This window comes from Thamnophis sirtalis, unplaced genomic scaffold (genome assembly GCF_051295495.1).
Source record: "Thamnophis sirtalis isolate CommonGarterSnake01/CBP01778 unplaced genomic scaffold, rThaSir2_p1.2 scaffold_9, whole genome shotgun sequence".
Classification (NCBI taxonomy): domain Eukaryota; kingdom Metazoa; phylum Chordata; class Lepidosauria; order Squamata; family Natricidae; genus Thamnophis; species Thamnophis sirtalis.
In genome coordinates this window covers 70,901,571-70,922,360 of record NW_028261389.1, presented here as the reverse complement: position 1 = coordinate 70,922,360, position 20,790 = coordinate 70,901,571, and the positions used below count along the sequence as shown (strand labels likewise).

The window sequence follows — 20,790 nt, the reverse complement described above, 5'->3', positions numbered from 1 at the left end:
CTTCTGTGGACATCCCCACAACGTCTATGGAGATTCTCAGTCATGGTTGTCTCAAAGGTGCTTTTTTTTTCAAGAGGCAATTGGACTTTCTGGAGTTTTTTTTCCTTTGAAGAAGTTTCGCTTCTCATCCAAGGAAGCTTCTTCAGCTCTTGACTGGATGGTGGGGAATGGAAGGATTTATACTCCTTGCAGACAGCTGGTCCTTTGCTTCCTTTTAGCAAGTCATTTTAAAGACAGCAAAGCCCACATTTTGGACAGAGAGGACCACTAGTTTGAAAGAGGGGTCAAAGGGGCCATCTATGTCAAAATTGAACAGCACCCTCTCGACAGAGGGGGAGGGATACGATATCATCTATCTCCAATCTACCACACAGCCCTTCCAACTGGTCCAAGAAGCCTCCACACTCACTTGCACCACTCAGGTGATCCTGAGGACACAGACAAACCTCCAAGTGGCCTCAAGGACTCTCTAAAAGGATGCAAATGACCAGCTGTCTGCAAGGAGTATAAATCCTTCCATTCCCCTCCATCCAGTAAAACGTCTTCAAAGAAAAATCAGAAAGTCCAGTTGCTTCTCGAAAAAGCACTTTTGGGGACATCCCCGCAATCCTCTTTCCATCAAGGTGGCGCAGTGGTTAGAGTGCAGTACTGCAGGCTACTTCAACTGACGGCTAGCTGCAGTTTGGCAGTTCAAATCTCACCGGCTCAAGGGTCACTCAGTTGTTCATCCTTCCGAGGTGGGTCAAATGAGGACCCAGATTGTTGGGGGCAAGAGGCTGACTTTGTAAAACCGCTTAGAGAGGGCTGTAAAAGCACTGCAGAGCGGTCTATAAGTCTAAGTGCTATTGCTATCTTGATCCTGTATATCTGCTGTATCGGTTGTGTCTCCCTTCTCCTCCTTCCCTCATCTTGGCCAAGCGTTGTGTTTTTGCTGATTCAAGGCCTTGCTAGGATGACACAAAAGTCTGCTTCATCACGGAGGAACCAAACTGTAGCCCTGCTTAATCAGCAGAAGAGTCCCGCTAACCCAGCATCTTGTTTCCAAGAATTAGCTTCTTCCTTTGCCAGGAGCATTGTGGGATTCAGACCCCACAACTTTATAAATTGAAGGTAAATGAACTGAGGAGCGATCCCATTGGGAGCCAAGAGTCTGAATGCCCTTTTGGATCCACTCATGCCTGAGACAATGCACCACAGTGTGCGAAGGGTTTAACAAAAATTGTAAATGTGTCTGTTGCAATTACCGAAAACGCTTCTCTGACTAAAACGCCCGAGATGCTTTTTCTGGACTGCTGCAAACCATTTTCCAGGTCTGAAGAATCCGACTCTGAAAATTTATGCTTACAAGCTCCTATTAATCATTCACCACTCCGTGTTTATAATAATGAGCATGAATGTTGGTCAAATAAAGCCATTCCCCTGCTTTCCCCCCCGCTCTGCTGTGGTTTAAAAATTAGAAGGGACGAACGGCAAGTCGCCCTGCATTTCTGCAGCCCGGCTGAGCCAAACCCCTCTATGCTCGACACGAATTTCAGTGATGGACGGTTTCCAAAAATCAAAGTTTAATATCTGCTTCTCGTGTCTCCTTACTTCCTTGTTTTATGACCCAGCCTGAAAGTGCCAACATTTTGTGTGGCAGATGGCACATGTGCTAAGTCTGGTCCAAGAGAAACCAGGCCTTACCAAAACTCACCCAAGGTTTCCAGCTCAACTGCCAGAACAAAAAGGTTGAGATAAGTGAGCATAATTACAGGAGCCATTTTACAGTCCTTTCCCTCCTCCTCCTGTAGACCAATCGCCTTTTCCAGCCAGCTGCTCCAGCAAGGAAATTGAATGAACGGCTTCCCTTAGTTTTCACGCTGCTTTTCTGCTTTGCTTCAGAGCGTTGTCATCGGTGGTGGCTTTGGGAGCGAACATCATCTGCAACAAGATCCCAGGCCTGGCCCCACGGCAGCGAGCGATTTGCCAGAGCCGCCCTGATGCCATCATAGTCATTGGAGAAGGGGCCCAGATGGGAATCAATGAGTGTCAGTACCAGTTCCGATATGGCAGGTGGAACTGCTCAGCACTGGGAGAGAAGACCGTCTTCGGTCAAGAGCTTCGAGTAGGTAAGGTTCTCTGTAAAGTAAGGCTCCTTATTTGGAAATTTTGTCTTCTGCCTTTCTTTCCACAGTAGTTTTTTTTTGAAAAAAGAAAATAAAAGAAACAAAGATGATCAGGGGACTAGAGGCTAAAACATATGAGGAACGGTTGCAGGAACTGAGTGTGTCTAGTTTAATGGAAAGAAGGACTAGGGAAGACATGATAGCAGTCTTCCAATATCTCAGGGGCTGCCACAAAGAAGAGAGAGTCAAGCTATTCTCCAAGGCACCTGAGGGTAGAACAAGAAGCAATGGGTGGAAACTAATCAAGGAGAGAAGCAACCTAGAACTGAGGAGAAATTTCCTGTTAGTTAGAACAATTAATCAGTGGAACAACTTGCCTCCAGAAGCTGTGAATGCTCCAACGCTGGAAGTTTTTAAGAAGATGTTGGGTAACCATTTGTCTGAAGTGGTGTAGGGTTTCCTGCCTAAGCAAGGGGTGGGATTAGAAGACCTCCAAGGTCTCTTCCAACTCTGTTATTCTACTTATTCTAAAATCTAAAATCCCCAGGACAGAGAACTGCACGATAACACAATGTTCTTTTTCTGAACTTGCATAGAAAATATTTGTTGCATACATATACATATACATATACATATACATATACATATACATATACATATACATATACATATACATATACATATACATATACATATACATATACATATACATATACATATACATATACATATACATATACATATACATATTAGATTTTTTACAACCCCTGGTAAGCCCCAATTATGGGAGGAAGCTAACTGCTTCCATCATCTGTCAATCGGCTCGTCACAAGAGTCCATCACGACAGAAACCCAATATATATATATATATATATATATATATATATATATATATATATATATATATATATATATATATATATATATATATATATATATATATATATATATATATATATATATATATATATTTACTGTTGCCTTTGTTATATTTGTGTTTTTTTAAATTTGTGCTGATAATTTATCAGCACAAATAAAAAAACAACACACACACACACACACACACACACACACACACACACACACACACACACACACACACACACACACACACACACACACACACACACACACACATATATATATATATATATATATATATATATATATATATATATATATATATATATACTTAAAGTCACAACCCCTGGTATGCCCAAATATGGGAGGAAGGTCACACTTCCACTCTCTGTCATTAGGCTCGTCACAAGAGTCCATCCAGACAGAAACCCAATATTTTTACTGTTGCCTTTGTTATATTTGTGTTTTTATTTGTGCATAAATAAATATGGATATGGCTAGCTGATGAGAGCTAAATAGCTTGAAATAGATCTATACTAGTCTTCCTTTATTTATTTATTTTTCAGCACAAATAAACACACACACACACACACACACACACACACACACACACACACACACACACACACACACACACACACACATATATATATATATATATATATATATATATATATATATATTGTAGATACAGATACAGGTTGTCCATTAGTTACGATTGTAATTGATCCTGCCCATTATGATTATGTCATAATTGTTGTAAAATGAAAAACCAATTTTATGACCTTTTTGTGGTAGTCTTTTGGTGAACCCATTGTTTTGCTATGATGTGGTTGTGCCGATAACTGAACATTAAGTGTGAGTTTTTGCAAAACTGTTGTAAAACATGGACATGTGATCAGGGGATAATGCCAATAGCCATACATGCAGCCATGTTGCCGATCATATGAAATGCAATCATATGACTGCAGGGGCTAAGATGTGACCATTGGAACTTTGGATCTGGTATGACCTTTTTCAGGTAGGCCGTAACTGTGAACAGTCGCTAAGTGACTGGTCATGTTGTGGCCTGCCAGCAGCCAGCAGCCAGCAGCCAGCAGCCAGCAGCCAGCAGCCAGCAGCCAGCAGCCAGCAGCCAGCAGCCAGCAGAGCTTCGGAGAGTGAGGAGGTTGGGGAGGGACATGGGGCAGTCTTGGAGTCTGGGGAAGGCTCTGATGAGGGCTCTGTGTCGGAGGCAGAGAGGGGGCCAGAGCCGTATGCCAGTTATCAGCTGCCTTCAGAGTCAGACATCAGTGAGGCAGATGAACAGCTGGAGCCTGTTCACAGTGTGCGCCTGCGCAGAGTTTCCAGATGTAGGAAACAGCTAAAGAACAGGGGTCGACTTGGGAGTAAGGCCACAGGTGGACGGTGAATGGCCCCTCCCAGAGGAAATAAAAGAGGAGCAAAAAGGGAGTGGAGTTTGCAGGAGACCATTAGTTCGCTTAATTGGTTCATGACTCTCCGGGACTCCTTGCCAAGTTTTGCAGATATCGGCCTGGCAGCTCTCCAAGCCAGATAAGGTCTATGACTGTAAATCCTCCCTCGAAAGACTTGGCTGGATAAGAATGAGCAGAATTCACAGTAAATTAATAAAAGGGTTTTTTTGTCAGGACCAGGAATTTGCTTCATGCTCTTGGGAAGCCTAAGTCAGAACAGAAGTTGAGAACTATCTCTACAGTGGTTTTAATATCCTTAACCTATAGCTCCATTTATTAAAGAGAAGGAGGAAGAGAGAGAGATCGTAAACCAAGTTTGACAGTTTTGATAAATGAGAAATGATTTTTACCTTTAAAATTATTATTCATACTGGGGTTCTGTCCGTTCCTTTGTCTCACATTACATACTCCTGGCATTGATATTTAACTGGATAAATACCATTAATGTCAAGTTAATGCTATGCTTATTTATTGCAAAATATATTTGTTTCTATTATGAGAAAGCTACCTTGCGGATATCTTTTCAATCCAATAAAAACATCAAGAATGTTAAGGAAGCTGAAAATAATTTGAGAGAGAAACAGAAACGAGGACAATCTGGATAATTTTTAAATGTAAGGCAGAAGCATACTCTGTTATTTTCCTGAGTACTAAGAAAGTATATTTCGAATTGTACTGAAGCTGATTCACATAAGGCCAGGCTGTGAATATTGGTCCCTAAAGGTAAAGGTTCTCCTCACACATGTGTGCTAGTCGTTCCCAACTCTAGGGGGTGGTGCTCATCTCTGTTTCAAAGCCGAAGAGCCAGCGCTGTCCAAAGACGTCTCCGTGGTCATGTGGCCGGCATGACTAAACACCAAAGGTGCACGGAACGCTGTTACCTTCCCACCAAAGGTGGTTCCTATTTTTCTACTTGCATTTTTTACGTGCTTTCGAACTGCTAGGTTGGCAGAAGCTGGGACAAGTAACGGGAGCTCACTCCATTACGCACTGCTAGGGATTCGAACTGCCGAATCAGTGGTGTAATCCTCCCAGTTCTGCCCGGTTCAGCCTAGAAGATCTCCAAGGTCCCTTCCAAGTCTGCTATTCTATTCTATTCTATTCTATTCTATTCTATTCTATTCTATTCTATTCTATTCTATTCCAACCAACAACAGGCCTTATTTTTTCAGTTTGCCAAATGTGTGTGACAGTGCCAGATTGTTGCAATCTCCAAATTTCAAAGTGGTATCTCAGAACGCAGAGCAGCTAAGCGGTTTCTGTCCCAGGCCATCAGGCACCCCGATTGCCAACAAGTCGGGGCAATGGTAAGATCCATCAAGAGAAAGCACTCCCGAGTCCTACACTGTCATTGCTTTGAAGCTGTAAATCAGCAGAAAGCAATATAAGCCGTGGAATTATTGTCAAACTGGCTTAGAAAAAGGCAGGCGGGTGTGGGTGGGTTAAAGGCTGGCTGCATAGCTCGCAGACAGAAGGCAAGCTCTGAGATGTTATGTTTTCGGTGATGAGATAAGATAAAGAGGTTACTTGCTACTGCGAAAGGGGAGGAGAAGCTCAGAAGGCATTGGCTGGATACGGTAATAAAAAGCTCAAGATTCCAGCTAGGTGCATCACTTGAAGCCACATCAAGAAGGATTTTCCTTCCTCCAGGCTGCCGGAGTTTCAAGTAACACGTCCCTCTGAATCCCGTTGGCACATTTATTGAGCTGCAAGGTCAGCCAGGAAGCCATCTCTCCACATTCCATTCAGATCTCTCTCTCTCTCTCTCTCTCCTCTAGGCCCGTTTGGGTGGGGGGAAAAGTTCCATGCGTATCTGCCACTATGGGGGAAACGGGAGGATCTCCTCATTTTTGACAGCCTGGTGTTTGCAACTCCACAGCAGTGGTGAAATCCAAAAATGTTTACTACCAATTCTGTGGGTGTGGCTTGTTGGGCATGGCAGGGAAAGGATACTGCAAAAGCCCCATTCCCTCCCGATCAGCTGGGACTCGGTAGGCAGAGAATCAATGGGGGCAGGACCAGACAAAGGTGGTATTTGCCGGTTCTCCACTCAAAATTTCCGCTACCGGTTCTCCAGAACCTGTCTAAACCTGCTGAATTTCACCCCTGCTCCACAGTCACGCTAACCTTATGGCCACTTTGTTACAAGCTACCATTTTTATTTGGACAGCCTCTATTCTAGCATTTGGGGTGGGGGGAAATCAGCAAGGCTTTCCAAATATTTGAGGGGCTGCCACAAAGAAGAGGGGGCCAAATTATTCTGCAAAGCACCAGAGGGCAGGACAAGAAACAATGGATGGGAACTGATCAAAGAGAGAAGCAACCTGAAATTAAGGAGAAACTTCCTAACAGAGAGGTCAATTAAGCAGTGGAATGGCTGGAGTCTCTGGAAGGCTCTGATGAGGGCTCTGTGTCGGAGGCAGAGAGGGGGCCAGAGCCGTATGCCAGTTATCAGCTGCCTTCAGAGTCAGACATCAGTGAGGCAGACAAACAGCTGGAGCCTGTTCCCAGTGTGCACATGCGCAGAGTTGCCAGACGAAGGGAACAGCTAAAGAATAGGGGGTGACTTGGAAATAAGGCCACAGGTGGCCGATAAATGCCCCCTCCCAGAAGAAATAAAAGAGGAGCAAATGGGGAGTGGAGTTTGCAGGAGACCATTAGTTCGCTTAATTGGTTCATGACTCTCTGGGACTCCTTGCCAAGTTTTGCAGATATCGGCCTGGCAGCTGTCCAAGCCAGATAAGGTCTGTGACTGCAAATCCTCCCTTGAAAGACTTTACTGGATGTGAATGAGCAGAATTCCCAATAAATTAGTAAAAGGTTTTTTTTGTCGGGACCAGGAGTTGCTTCATGCACTTGGGAAGCCTAGGTCAGAACATTTCCAGCCAGCACGCCAAATATGCTATCGGATCGATTAGATCAGGGATCTCCAACCTTGCCAACTTTGTGGACTTCAACTCCCAGAATTCAGAATTCAACTGCCAGAACTCCCAACTCAGCAAAGCTGGCTGAGGAACTCTGGGAGTTGAAGTCCACAAGTCTTAAAGTGGCCAAGGTTGGAGATCCCTTGATTAGATTGTCCACAGTCAAAATCTCTCCCACTCTGAGAGATTGCAGATGGCTTCTTTCCTTCTCTCTTATCCTGGCCATGATGTCCTCCTCATGTAACATTTCATCTACATATCTCTCTGACTCTCTAAGGATCTCCAGGTTAGCCTCCTTGATTCAAAGGAATCCATTTGTTAACTGAGCTTGTTTCGCTGAGCATAAGCTCAAAATAATCTGTGTTGATACTAGGTAATTACTCAAAGCACCTATCTTACTATCTTTATACCAGTTATTGTTGGCAACGGGCAGGGTTTTTTTTAGACAGAATTCTTAGGAATTACGTAAGATAAATATAATCGCTGGGTGATATTTTTAGAGTTTTGAGCTAGCATGCTCTTTCCTTGCCAAACTTTGCTCCTTGTTTCTCCACCTGTTCATTTGCTGGGGTTGCAAGGTCCTGTAAATTGGACAGGGTTGGACTAGAAGACCTCCAAGATCCCTTCCAACCTAACTATTCTCTATTCTGTATTCTTTTTCAAACTGTCTTGGCTGGCACTCACTGAGATTCTGGAATTAAGAATATTCCTATGTTTGTAAGATGTGCTCTACTATGCTTCTCTCAGATGTTTTAAAATGTTGTTGAGTACACAATTTTAAGACTCTTGACTATTTTATTAGTATTCCCCGAAAGTCTTGAGTTAGAAATAAAGGTTTCTTCAAAATGTAGCAGAGTGTTTGCGCTTCTGAAACAAGTGTTGAATTTAATTAGTCCCAACAAGATTAATTTTGCAGATCATTAATGAAATTTCTCTGGAGTAAGCAAATATATGACTGGGTATATTTCCATCTTTCTAGATGGCCTTTGTCCCCCCCCTTGTTTTAATCCTCAGTTGAATTCAATATTAGATTAAAAATGGGGGACTTAGTGAAAATTGTGATTGGTGGGTCAAACGATTCCAGGTGAAAATCTAATACTTCTTCCTTATTACTAAATACAGGAAGTTCTCAACTTTCAATGGTTTGTTTAGTGATTGTTGAAAGTTACAACAGCACCGAAGAAACTAACTTTTGACCATTTTTCACACTTATGACTGTTGCTGGTCATGGGATCCAAATTTGGGGACTTGGCAACTGGCATATATTTATTGGCCACCTAATGAGAAGGAAGGACTCACTGGAGAAGAGCCTAATGCTGGGAACGATTGAGGGCAAAAGAAGAAGGGGACGGCAGAGAAGGAGGTGGCCGGATGGAGTCACCAAAGCAGTGGGCGCGAGCTTAAATGGGCTGCAGAGGATGGTAGAGGACAGGGAGGCCTGGAGCCCTCGTCACCTCAAGACTGGATTACTGTAACGCGCTCTACATGGGGCTGCCCTTGAAGAGTGTTCGAAGACTTCAGTTAGTCCAGAATGCAGCCGCGCGAGCGATAGTGGGGGTATCTAGGTACACCCACGTTACACCTGTCCTCCGCGAGCTGCACTGGCTTCCTATTGGTCTCCGGACACATTTCAAGGTGCTAGTCGTTACTTTTAAAGCCCTACATGGTTTAGGACCTGGCTACTTGAGAGACCGCCTCCTGCCATTTACCTCCCAGAGACCTATAAGATCGCACAGATTAGGCCTCCTCCGGATTCCATCTGCCGGTCAATGTTGGCTGGCAACTCCCCGGGGGAGGGCCTTCTCTGTAGCTGCTCCGGCCCTATGGAACAATCTCCCCGTGGAGATCCAGACCCTTACTACCCTTCCGGCCTTCCGCAAAGCGATTAAGACCTGTCTGTTCCAGCAGGCCTGGGGCTGTTGATTTATCCAGCCCCACTTTAAGTTATATGAATGTTGTGCGATTTTAATTGTCTGTTCTTTTTAATTTTTATATGTTCCGCCCTGAGTCTCTCGAGAGTGGGCGGCATACAAATCCTAATAAACATAAACGTAATAAACGGAGCAACTTGTCCATGGGGTTGCGATGGGTTGGACAAGACTTCGCAACTAACAACAACAGATGACAGCTGTAATGTCCCCAGGGTCATGTAAGCACCATTTATAATCTTCCCAGCTGACTTCCAACAAGCAAAGTCAGCGGAGGAAGCCAGATTCACTTAACGACTGCATGAGTCACTTAAAAGCATTCGCTTAACAACTGTGGCTGTAAAATGAGGCAAAGCTCAATCAACAACTTCCTTGCTTAGCAATGGAAATTTTGGACTCAGTTGTGGTTGTAAGTAAAGGATTAGCTGCACCCATTTGGGGGATTCTTTTTCGTTCTTTCTATCATTTGATATACGGTCTGATATAATTAGACGTTGTCTAATTGGTGAGGTTGCAACAAAGAACAGCGATGTATGTTTTATTGATTCGATTGTAATTTCTTCGTTTGACTGTTGTGTGCTGTCAGGAGACATTGAGAGTTGGGTGGCGTAGAACTTTAATAAATTATTATTATTGACAGTGATTTATACGGGTAATCCTTGATTTACGACCACAATGCATCCTGGAATTTTAGTCACATGTCCATGGAGAGCAGGGATGGGTTCCTGCCGGTTTTACTACTGGTTTCCACATGCGCAGAACAATTTACGGCGAACTGCACACACACACAGTCACTAAAAACCAAAATGGCAGTAGCCACATGGCCCAGCGGCCAAGCGGCCCAGCGGTGCGAAGGAACCGGTTCGGGGGCATGGCAGGCCTGGGCTGCTGCCAGTTCTGCGACCCAGGCCTAAATTCCACTACTGGTTCAGTTAAACCGAGCCGAACTGGGAGCAACCCACCTCTGATGGAGAGACAGTTGCAACTTCAAGGCCAGGTTGCAAATAGCTTTTTAGAGTCTGAATGGTCCTTAAGTGACCAGTCCTAAGTGGAGGACTTTAGTACATATGTAATATACAGAGGAGTACATATTATATATGCACATGTTATATAGTCACCTAAGTTTGCTATTATGCAGCATCGCATAATAATGTATTTAACACGTAATGAGGGTTGACAATTTATGTAAGATTTTATGTTTAATACCTGACATATGAAGTATTAATCATACAAATTCTGCTGTATTAGGGATAATCTTGGAACACTTGCATTTATTTATTTTTTCTTTAAAAACGTCCTATCTGTTCCTTTCGATACTTCCTCTTGTAATTCACTGGAAAGATTGCCCAATGAGTCAAGGGCATCGACAGACAAATTCCCCAAAGCAAAGAATGCATATCCGACTATGCAGTCAAAGCCTGCTCCTTCTTTCTGTGTCTGATACACACGAGACATGTTTAAAAAGTGGGAGGAGCTTCGGCCATGCTGCTGTGGCTGCCATCTTAGCTGTTTTGATACTCCTGTGGTGGAGTTTGCTTTCCTTAAAGCAGAATTCCCTGTTTTGACCCAGGCTTCCTTAAAAAGCATGAAGCAGAGTCTTGGTCCCGGCAAAACCTCTTTTATTTACACGACTGTGAATTCCATTCATTCACAGTCAGCAGGGTTTGGCAAACAGTCTTTCAGGGGAACATTTATCAACACAAACCTTATCTCACTTGGAGAGCTGCTAGATAGCCAGTTTCCAAACACAGGGCAAGGCAACACTTGGCACAGAGTCTCTTATAGTCACAAACAGAACTTTCCACTCTTGAACGAATTGTTTCCTGCAAAAGCTCACTCCCTGTTCGCTTATCTTTACAATACAATAAATCCGTAAACCGCTTAGAGAGGGCTGAAAGCCCTATGAAGCGGTATATAAGTCTAATATATATATATATATATATATATATATAGATAGATAGATAGATAGATAGATAGATAGATAGATAGATAGATAGATAGATACGATACGATACGATACGATACGATACGATACGATACGATACGATACAATACAATACAATACAATACAATACAATACAATAGCAGAGTTAGAAGGGACCTTGGAGGTCTTCTAGTCAAACCCCCTGCCTAGGCAGGAAACCCTATACCGTTTCAGACAAATGGCTATCCAACATCCTCTTAAAGACTTCCAGTGTTGGGGCATTCACAACTTCTGGAGGCAAATTGTTCCATTGATTAATTGTTCTGACTGTCAGGAAATTTCTCCTTGGTTCTAAGTTGCTTCTCTCCTTGATTAGTTTCCACCCATTGCTTCTTGTTCTACCCTCAGGTGCCTTGGAGAATAGTTTGACTCCCTCTTCTTTGTGGCAGCCCCTGAGATATTGGAACACTATCATGTCTCCCCTAGTCCTTCTTTTCATTAAACTAGACCCAGTTCCTGCAACCGTTCTTCATATGTTTTAATCTCCAGTCCCCTAAAACATATGAAGAATGGTTGCAGAAACTGGGTATGTCTAGTTTAAGAGAAAGAAGGACTAGGGGAGACATGATAGCAGTCTTCCAATATCTCTATCTTTTGTTATATATGGGAGAGGCCAATCACCTCCAAGGTGTGGCTTTACTCCCAAGTCAATCCTTCTTTCTTAGTTGTTCTTGTCTTCTGGCAGCTCTGTGCATGTGCATACTGGGAACAGGCTCCAGCTGTTCCTCTGCCTTGCTGCTGTCTAGCTCCCTCTGATGCAGAGCCCTCATCTGGGCTTTCCTCAGCCCCCAGGACTGGCCCATGTTCCTCACCAACCTCCTCACTGTCTGACTCTGCTGCCAGCCAGCGGGCCACAACACTCCCAACCTCGGCAACTTTAAGACCCATGGACTTCAACTCCTAGCATTCTCAAGCCAAGGAATTCTGGGAGTTGAAGTTCTTTTGGCCTGTCTTATGATGGCCAAGGCTGGGAAGCCCTTCCTTAAAAGAACCATCATCACATTTGTGGATCCAGGAGCTACTACAGTAGAAGAGTCAAGACAGATTCTTTCCTCTTCACTCAAGCTCATGTCAAACCGTTGTCAGATTTCCTTAACTCCTACGTTCAGCCCTTTAGGGGTTAATTAGGCCATGCTGTCTGAACTCTGCTTGGGTGCAGAATATTTGCCTTCAGCACTTTGCTGTGTTGTGACTTGAACCGGAGCTGCAAAAGTCTCCTTAAGCAAAATAAGCAAGATGTGTCAAGACCTGTTCTTTCTCACTATTAATATTCAAGACTGGATGTCTTCTCCTTCCTGGTTATTTATACCTCTGTAATTAGTTAGTGGGTGCCCTATGCAACAACCCCGAGGAAATGATGGGTTGCAATGTAGTTAATATTGCCCTAATATTAGGAGTCACAGCAGCCAGCAAGGAGCCTACACTATCAATGAGAAGGGGACAAGTGTGACACTGTAGCGCATTGTCTTTCATTTTAGGACGTCTGTCATCATCATTCAGTTTAATTTCTTCCTTTGCCAGTTGCCCCAACATCATATGAGGGCTGTTGGGGTGGCCGTTGCAGTATAGCCAATTAAGCCAACATATATAACTGGATTCCCAGAAAATGTTAAAACATTCAAGCAAAAACTAAACCATTGACTTTGGGTTGGGGGTTGGTTTGTTTTTTTATCTTGTGGGCAAAAAACACACTTGTAGCAGAAGGGTATTCCATAGAATAGAAGAGAAGAGAATGGAATGGGAGGGGAGTGGGAGTGGGAGGGGAATAGGAATAGGATATAGAGTAGAGTAGAGTAGGGTGGGGTAGGGTAGGATAGGATAGGATAAAGGATGTAGAATAGAATAGAATAGAATAGAATAGAATAGAATAGAATAGAATAGAGTAGAGTAGAAGGTAATGGAATGGAATGGGAGGGGAGGGGAACGGGAGGAGAAGGGCAAGGGGAATAGGATATAGAGTAGAGTTATGTAGGGTAGGGTAGGATAGGATAAAGGATGTAGAGTAGAGTAGAGTAGAGTAGAGTAGAGTAGAATGGAAGGGAAGGGAAGGGGGAGGGGAAGTGAAATAGGATAGTAGAGTAAAGTAGGGTAGGGTAACATAGGATAGGATAAAGTATGTAGAGTAGAATAGAATGTAAGGGGAGGGGGAGGGGAGGGAAAGGGGAATAGGATATAGAGTAGAGTAAATTAGGGTAGGATAGGATAGGATAGGATAGGATAAAGGATGTAGAGTAGAGTAGAATAGAATAGAATGGAAGGGAAGGGAAGAGGAGGGGAGTAGAAGGGGAAGGAGAATAGGATATAGAGTAGAGTAAATTAGGGTAGGATAGGATAGGATAAAGGATGTAGAATAGAATAGAATAGAATAGAATAGAATAGAGTAGAGTAGAAGGTAATGGAATGGAATGGGAGGGGAGGGGAACGGGAGGAGAAGGGCAAGGGGAATAGGATATAGAGTAGAGTTATGTAGGGTAGGGTAGGATAGGATAAAGGATGTAGAGTAGAGTAGAGTAGAGTAGAGTAGAGTAGAGTAGAATGGAAGGGAAGGGAAGGGGGAGGGGAAGTGAAATAGGATAGTAGAGTAAAGTAGGGTAGGGTAACATAGGATAGGATAAAGTATGTAGAGTAGAATAGAATGTAAGGGGAGGGGGAGGGGAGGGAAAGGGGAATAGGATATAGAGTAGAGTAAATTAGGGTAGGATAGGATAGGATAGGATAGGATAAAGGATGTAGAGTAGAGTAGAATAGAATAGAATGGAAGGGAAGGGAAGAGGAGGGGAGTAGAAGGGGAAGGAGAATAGGATATAGAGTAGAGTAAATTAGGGTAGGATAGGATAGGATAAAGGATATAGAGTAGAATAGAATAGAATAGAACAGAACAGAACAGAACAGAATTCTTTATTGGCCAAGTGTGATTGGACAAAGAATTTATCTTCAGTGCTGTACTGCTCAAATCCATGCCTTGCAATTGTAGATGATGGGCTGATACCCTGATCCAGCTCTTGATACCGGGTGGGAAATGCTAAATAATAGAATTAGCTCATCTTTACCTCAACATCTGTCCTCTTTAGTAAATCATATGTTCCTTAACCATAGCACAGGGGGTATGATTTGCAAGGCAACCACACAGCACAGCAGACACATTGCCCTCACACTGTACCAGCCAAATCTGGAAGCTGCCTAGGAGACGTTTATGCAACGTTCAAGCACCGAGCTGTATTTTATAGAAAGATTTATTATCCCAAAATACACAAAGGGCTGCAGATGAACATTACTCTCAAGAAAATAAACCATTCTGTGATCCATTTATTATGTCTAGTCAAATAAGGAAATCAGTAGCTGAAAAATAGCGATACTCCAGCCGCATAGCCGACAAATTAATTCCCACCCTAAATGCATTTTTATTATGTGTAGGCCCAGTTCTTTAGGAAAGGAGTCGGAAAGCTTTCAGCCTGCCTCTGTCACCAGTGTAAATGATTTCTCAGGTCACTGACACAATCAGATGGACTTCAAGTGCAACTGGTAATTAAGTATAAAAATTAGACAAGGTCACAGAATCCCCCGAGTGTTTACTTAACTGCAGCCAAACAATTCCTCTATGTCAAGAGTTGGACAGGAATTATTTGCTTTGTCCACACAGGCACCATTACTGTTGTGGTACAAGACAAGGCTGCATAACTTGAGGTCCACCATACCAGAAGCAGAGGTGGTATTTAGCAGGTTCGGACCAGTTCTGGAGAACCGGTAGTGGAAATTTTGAGTAGTTCAGAGAACCGGTAAATATCACCTCTGAGTGGCCCTGGCCCCATCTATTCTCTGCCTCCCAAGTCCCAGCTGATCAGGAGGGAATGGGGATTTTGAAGTATTCTTCCCCTGGAGTGGGGAGGGAATGGAGATTTTAGCCTTTTCCTGGATTGCGGAAGGAATGGGGATTTTACAGTATCCTTCCCCTGGAATGGGGAGGGAATGGAGATTTTGCAGTATCCTTCCCCTGGAGTGGGTAGAGAGTGGAGGTTTTACAGTATCCTTCCCCTTGAGTGGGGTGGGAATGGAGATTCTGCAGTATCCTTCCCTTGGAGTGGGGAGGGAATGGGGATTTTACAGTATCCTTTCCCTGGAGTGGAAAGGGAATGGGGATTTTGCAGTACCCTTCCCCTGGAGTGGGGTGGGAATGAAGATTATACAGTATCCTTCCCCTGCAGTGGGGTGGGAATGGAGATTCTGCAGTATACTTCCCCTGGAGTGGGGTGGGAATGGAGATTTTACAGTATCCTTTCCCTGGAGTGGGTAGGAATGGAGGTTTTACAGTATCCTTCCCCTGGAGTGGGGTGGGAATGGAAATTTTACAGTATCCTTTCCCTGGAGTGGGGAGGGAATGGGGATTTTACAGTACCCTTCCCCTGCTACACCCACCAAGCCATGCCCACCAAGCCACACCCACAGACCCGGTAGTAAAAATTTCTGAACCTCATCACAGACCAGACGCATCTGAACACTAAATCTGATGAAGTCATCAGATGGAAGACTACAAAGGACTATTGTTGTTAATAAACTAGGATGTGGTGTCCCAGATTGGGCAGGTTTTAAATAGAAAGAAGAACATCTGACAAAGGCATCAAGATGGTGGCCTTAATCATGCAATTGGAGACCTTCTCCTTTAGAAAAGGGAGAGCAGATTAAAATTACATGGCTGTAGCCCTCATCTTAACTATCTATAGAGATTCTCAGTCATCCAGGTCATGGTTGTCCCAAAGGTGCTTTTTCAAGAGGCAACAGCACTTTCTGGTTTTTCTTTGAAGACATTTCACTTCTCATCCAAGAAGCTTCTTCATTTCTGACTGAATGGAAGAATCCTTTCATTTCCCCACCATCCAGTCAGAGCTGAAGAAGCTTCTTGGATGAGAAGTGAAACGCCTTCAAAGAAAAAGCAGAAAGTCCAGTTGCCTCTTGAAAAAGTACCTTTGGGACCTCATCTTGACTGTTCTCACATAAAACACACATACACAGAGCACACAAAAGCACAAACAAACATTTACACACCCACCCACATATAGTACATAGCAATCATTTTGGCTTCTGAACTATCCTTGGTCATCAATACACTATTTCTCTATGTCCTGAAAAGATTTCAAGAATGTTATACACTAATTACTGTTAGACAGTAATTAGCTAACTTTTTAAAATTTATAATATAATCATCAGCAGGGCGTCCAGGAAACTGATTATTACTAATATTAAATTGTGTTCTCCAAGGTTTCTTTCCTTGCCAAAGCAGCTTCTGGTTTCTTAGAATACATTAGCATATATTAGTGCCTCAGGCACACCATATGTAGAGTTCTCAAAAGGTTGTAAGGCTAAATTCTCATCTAATGTTGGCAGTGGTGGGATTCAGCCGGCTCGGACCAGTTCAGGCAAACCGGTAGTGGAGACCTATGGGCTGCCTGTGGGCCCACCCCAGTGGTGGGATACAACCAGTATGCCCCAATACGGGCATACCGGTATCTGGTGGGAGCACCAGGTATAGTTCTGGTAGGGTGCTCTGGAGGACCCACCTGTCCGCCTGCGCTCCTTACCAGTAGAGCCGAGGTGGCGCAGTGATTAAATGCAACACTGCAGGCTACTTCAGCTGACTGCAGTTCTGCAGTTCGGCTGTTCAAATCTCACCGGCTCAAGGTTGACTCAGCCTTCCATCCTTCCGAGGTGGGTAAAATGAGGACCTGGATTGTTGGGGGCAAGTTGCTGACTCTGTAAACCGCTTAGAGAGGGCTGAAAGCCCTATGAAGCGGTATATAAGTCTAACTGCTAACTGCTATTTGAGCCGATCAGGGCTTTTGCGCATGTGTACGGAGCATACGGCGCCTGCGCGATGCTCTGCCGAGCAGCTGGAGCGTCGCGGGCAGTAGGTATGCATGTGTGCGGTGTCCGTGTGCTGCGTTTGTGCATGTGGTGGATGTGCAGCCCTGTTGCACCATACCGGTTGCAACGGGATCTGGAACCCACCACTGGCCCACCCTGGCTGTATGCTGTCCTCTTTACCCATGTTTTCTAAGCCGCGTGCATGCATGCAAGCCCCGCGTACAAGCCGAGCGCATTCGCGGAAGGCACGCGCTCTCACCGTTTTGGTTCGCAGCGAACTGGTGGTAAAATTATGTGGAACCCACCTCTGGATGTCGCCCCTTGAAATTTAATTTAACTCAAGTGGAAAGCCTGAGAAATGGGAGGAAGGTGAAGCAAATACAATATGGATGCTGAAGCGTCCACGTTCTGAGATGGGTCTGGAATAGATGTACGCAAAGTTTTGGAAAGGCAGCTTCCATGTCATGAAATGTTAGTCAAACATCGACCATCAAAGCAGTTTCACAAATATAAATAAAGGCCTTTATTAAGGCAGCAAATTGTCTCAGGTGGCTGAAGAGGGCTTGGTTGGTAGGCCTACGAAATGCTTTGTAGAGCTGGTACCTGTTGCTGGTTTTGCCTCTGGGGTTGTTATAACATTGCCATTTATTTTCCACATCTGGAAAACCCCAGGAGGTGAGAAATGGATGGGCTCCCTCAACTGAAACAACCAATCATGACAAATAGCAGGTGAATTACGGTAAGCCTCTGCCAATCAGAGTTCTTTGGAGGTGTGATGTCTAACTTAACTCCGGACTTCATCCATTTTTCATCTCTCATCTTCTTCAGCCCAATAGCCCCAGCCTTTAACTTTGTGGTCTCTGGTGCTTCTCTGCGAGCCCTACTCTGAGCAGACACCAAGTGTGGCCTCAAGATGACCATATCGGAACATACTCTTGGGTCAACCTTAATATGTTAAAGAATATTTTTAATAGTTTTTAGGAATCGAGGGGAGATAAGACTATCCATGTCATTTCTTTCCAGTCTCTCCTTGGCTTTGCATTTCATTTCATTATATTGGCCTGTTGGCTTCCTTGCCTTCCCTCTTTCCTTTCCTTTCCTTTCCTTTCCTTTCCTTTCCTTTCCTTTCCTTTCCTTCCTTTCCTTTCCTTCCTTCTTTCTTTTCCTTCTTTTCCTTCCTTTCCTTTCCTTTCCTTCCCTTCTTTCCTTTCCTTCTTCTCTTTCCTTCCCTTTTTTCCTTTCCTTTCCTTTCCTTTCCTTCTTTCCTTTCCTTCTTCCCTTTCCTTTCGTTCTTTCCTTTCCTTTCCTTATTCCCTTCCCTTCTTTCCTTTCCTTTCCTTCTTCCCTTCCCTTTCCTTCTTTCCTTTCTTTTCCTTTCCTTTCTTTTCCTTCTTTCCTTTCCTTATTTTCCTTCCTTTCCTTTCCTTCCCTTCTTTCCTTTCCTTCTTCTCTTTCCTTCCCTTTTTTCCTTTCCTTTCCTTTCCTTCTTTCCTTTCCTTCTTTCCTTTCCTTTCCTTCTTCCCTTCCCTTTCCTTCTTTCCTTTGTTTTCCTTTCCTTTCTTTTACTTCTTCCCTTTCCTTCTTTTCCTTCCTTTCCTTTCCTTCCCTTCTTTCCTTCCCTTCTTTTCCTTCCTTTCCTTTCCTTCCCTTCTTTCCTTTCCTTCTTCCCTTTCCTTCCCTTTTTTCCTTTCCTTTCCTTATTCCCTTCCCTTTTTTCCTTTCCTTCCCTTCTTTTCTTCCCTTCTTTCCTTTCCTTTCCTTCCCTTCTTTCCTTTCTTTTCCTTCTTTTCCTTCCTTTCCTTTCCTTCTTTCCTTTCCTTCTTCCCTCCCCTTTCTTTCTTTCCTTTCCTTTCCTTATTCCCTTCCCTTCTTTCTTTCCTTTCCTTATTCCCTTCCCTTCTTTCCTTTCCTTTCCTTCTTTCCTTTCCTTTCCTTCTTTCCTTCCCTTCCCTTCTTTCTTTTCCTGTCCTTTCCTTTCCTATCCTTTCCTTTCCTCTCTCCTCCTCTCTCCTCCCCTCCTCTCCATAGTGGGTTGGCAATTTTTTTACTACTTGTTCAGGTGTGCTCTTGCATGCTGCTTCTGCGCATGCACAGAAGTGACTGGGAGGGTGGGCGGAGCCTCCTGTCACCATTACTACTGATTTGGCTGATCTGGGCCAAACCGGGATCAATCCACCTCTGCTCCCCTCCCCTTCCCCTCCTTTCTTTTCCCCTCCTTTCCCCCCTTCCCCTTCCCCTCCCTTCCTAAAATTTATTGGTTGCCAATTTCACCATAGAATAACCCTGGGCGGTTGACAATCTTAGAAAGATAAAAACTATACAAAAGCTAAAACAAAAACATAAATAAAATACTGTGAAAAACCAAATACTGTTACCTTTACAAACAATTATTGTCAGCAAACCACAGCTCTGACATAAGTGGATTTATTGGACATCACCCAGTCACTAAGTTAGAGTTGGACATAGCAAAATGGAGCAGCTTTGGTGTATGTTGTGCCCACGATAGTTTCTGCAGATGGTGACTATAGGACTGCTTGCCACCTGCTGTGCCTAACCTCTTAATGCCCTGGCAATTACAGCAACAACAGAGAGAGAGAGAGAGAGAGAGAGGGTGGGAGAGGGAGAAGGGAGAGAGAGAGGGACAAGGTACAGAGAGAGAGAGAGAAGGAGAGAGAGAAGGAGAGAGGGAGAGGGAGAGGAAGGGAGGGAGAGAGAGAGAGGGAGAGAGAGAGGGAGAGAGAGAGAGAGAGAGGGTGGGAGAGGGAGAAGGGAGAGAGAGAGGGACAAGGTACAGAGAGAGAGAGAGAAGGAGAGAGAGAAGGAGAGAGGGAGAGGGAGAGGAAGGGAGGGAGGGAGGGAGGGAGAGAGAGAAAGAGATTGGCAGGCATTATTCAGTATTCCCAGAAAAGCAAGTGGGAAATTAAGAAAAGTACTTTTTATAGTTTTTGAACATGTTTATTTTTAAGTTGGAGTTGCTTCCTACATCGCTCATTCAATTCAGCATAGACCTCTGACTGAATCATGAATCTTGTCCTCATCTCTGCTGCCTCTGCCTTCAAAGCGATGAAAAAGGACTACTTCAAAAATTTATTACAGTGAAACTGCTTAAGGTATTTGGCTGAAACCTGGCCTTAACTCTTTCAATGGTTAATCTCCTCTAAACTATCCATCACCTCTGCCATCTTTATTCCATTTCCCAAGCTGTGAGGCACCTGCAAGAATGTGGCTCTTTCCCCCAAGGTTAGTATACATTTCAGTAAACCTTGAATCCCAAAGTGGCTTGGACAGAATTGGTTTAGCTTTGAATACTCTCCTCCTTAAATCTCAGGTCTCCCGTTAAGGTTGAATTAGGACTGAGCTGCACAGGCTTGGTTTCTAAAACTCAAGGCGAAATATATATAAATATACGTTAGGCTTTGAGTTGACATGATCTCAAATGCATCGTATGAGTAGAAAATATTAATTAATTGCTTTTTTTTGTGTCCTTATAATCCATGACTTCATAGTCAGATACATGTTATCCAAAGACGGAACTATGCTATAATAATAATTCTGATTTATCATAAATCTGATTTATCATATTGAGCCGTGGTGGTGCAGTGGTTATTTTTTTTAATCTTTTTTTTAAAGAATATTTTTTATTTCCATTTTCATAAC

The 20,790-nt window shown here is 43.7% G+C and overlaps 1 protein-coding gene across 1 annotated transcript in view; it reads left to right on the top strand.

Moving 5' to 3' along the window:
• Positions 1-20,790, top strand: part of WNT7B (Wnt family member 7B) — a 169,053-nt gene that overhangs the window by 123,112 nt on the left and 25,151 nt on the right. The window contains exon 2 of the mRNA XM_087722230.1: positions 1,882-2,108. Within this exon, the coding sequence (XP_087578356.1) occupies positions 1,882-2,108 (227 nt within the window). The remainder of the gene's footprint in view (positions 1-1,881; positions 2,109-20,790) is intronic.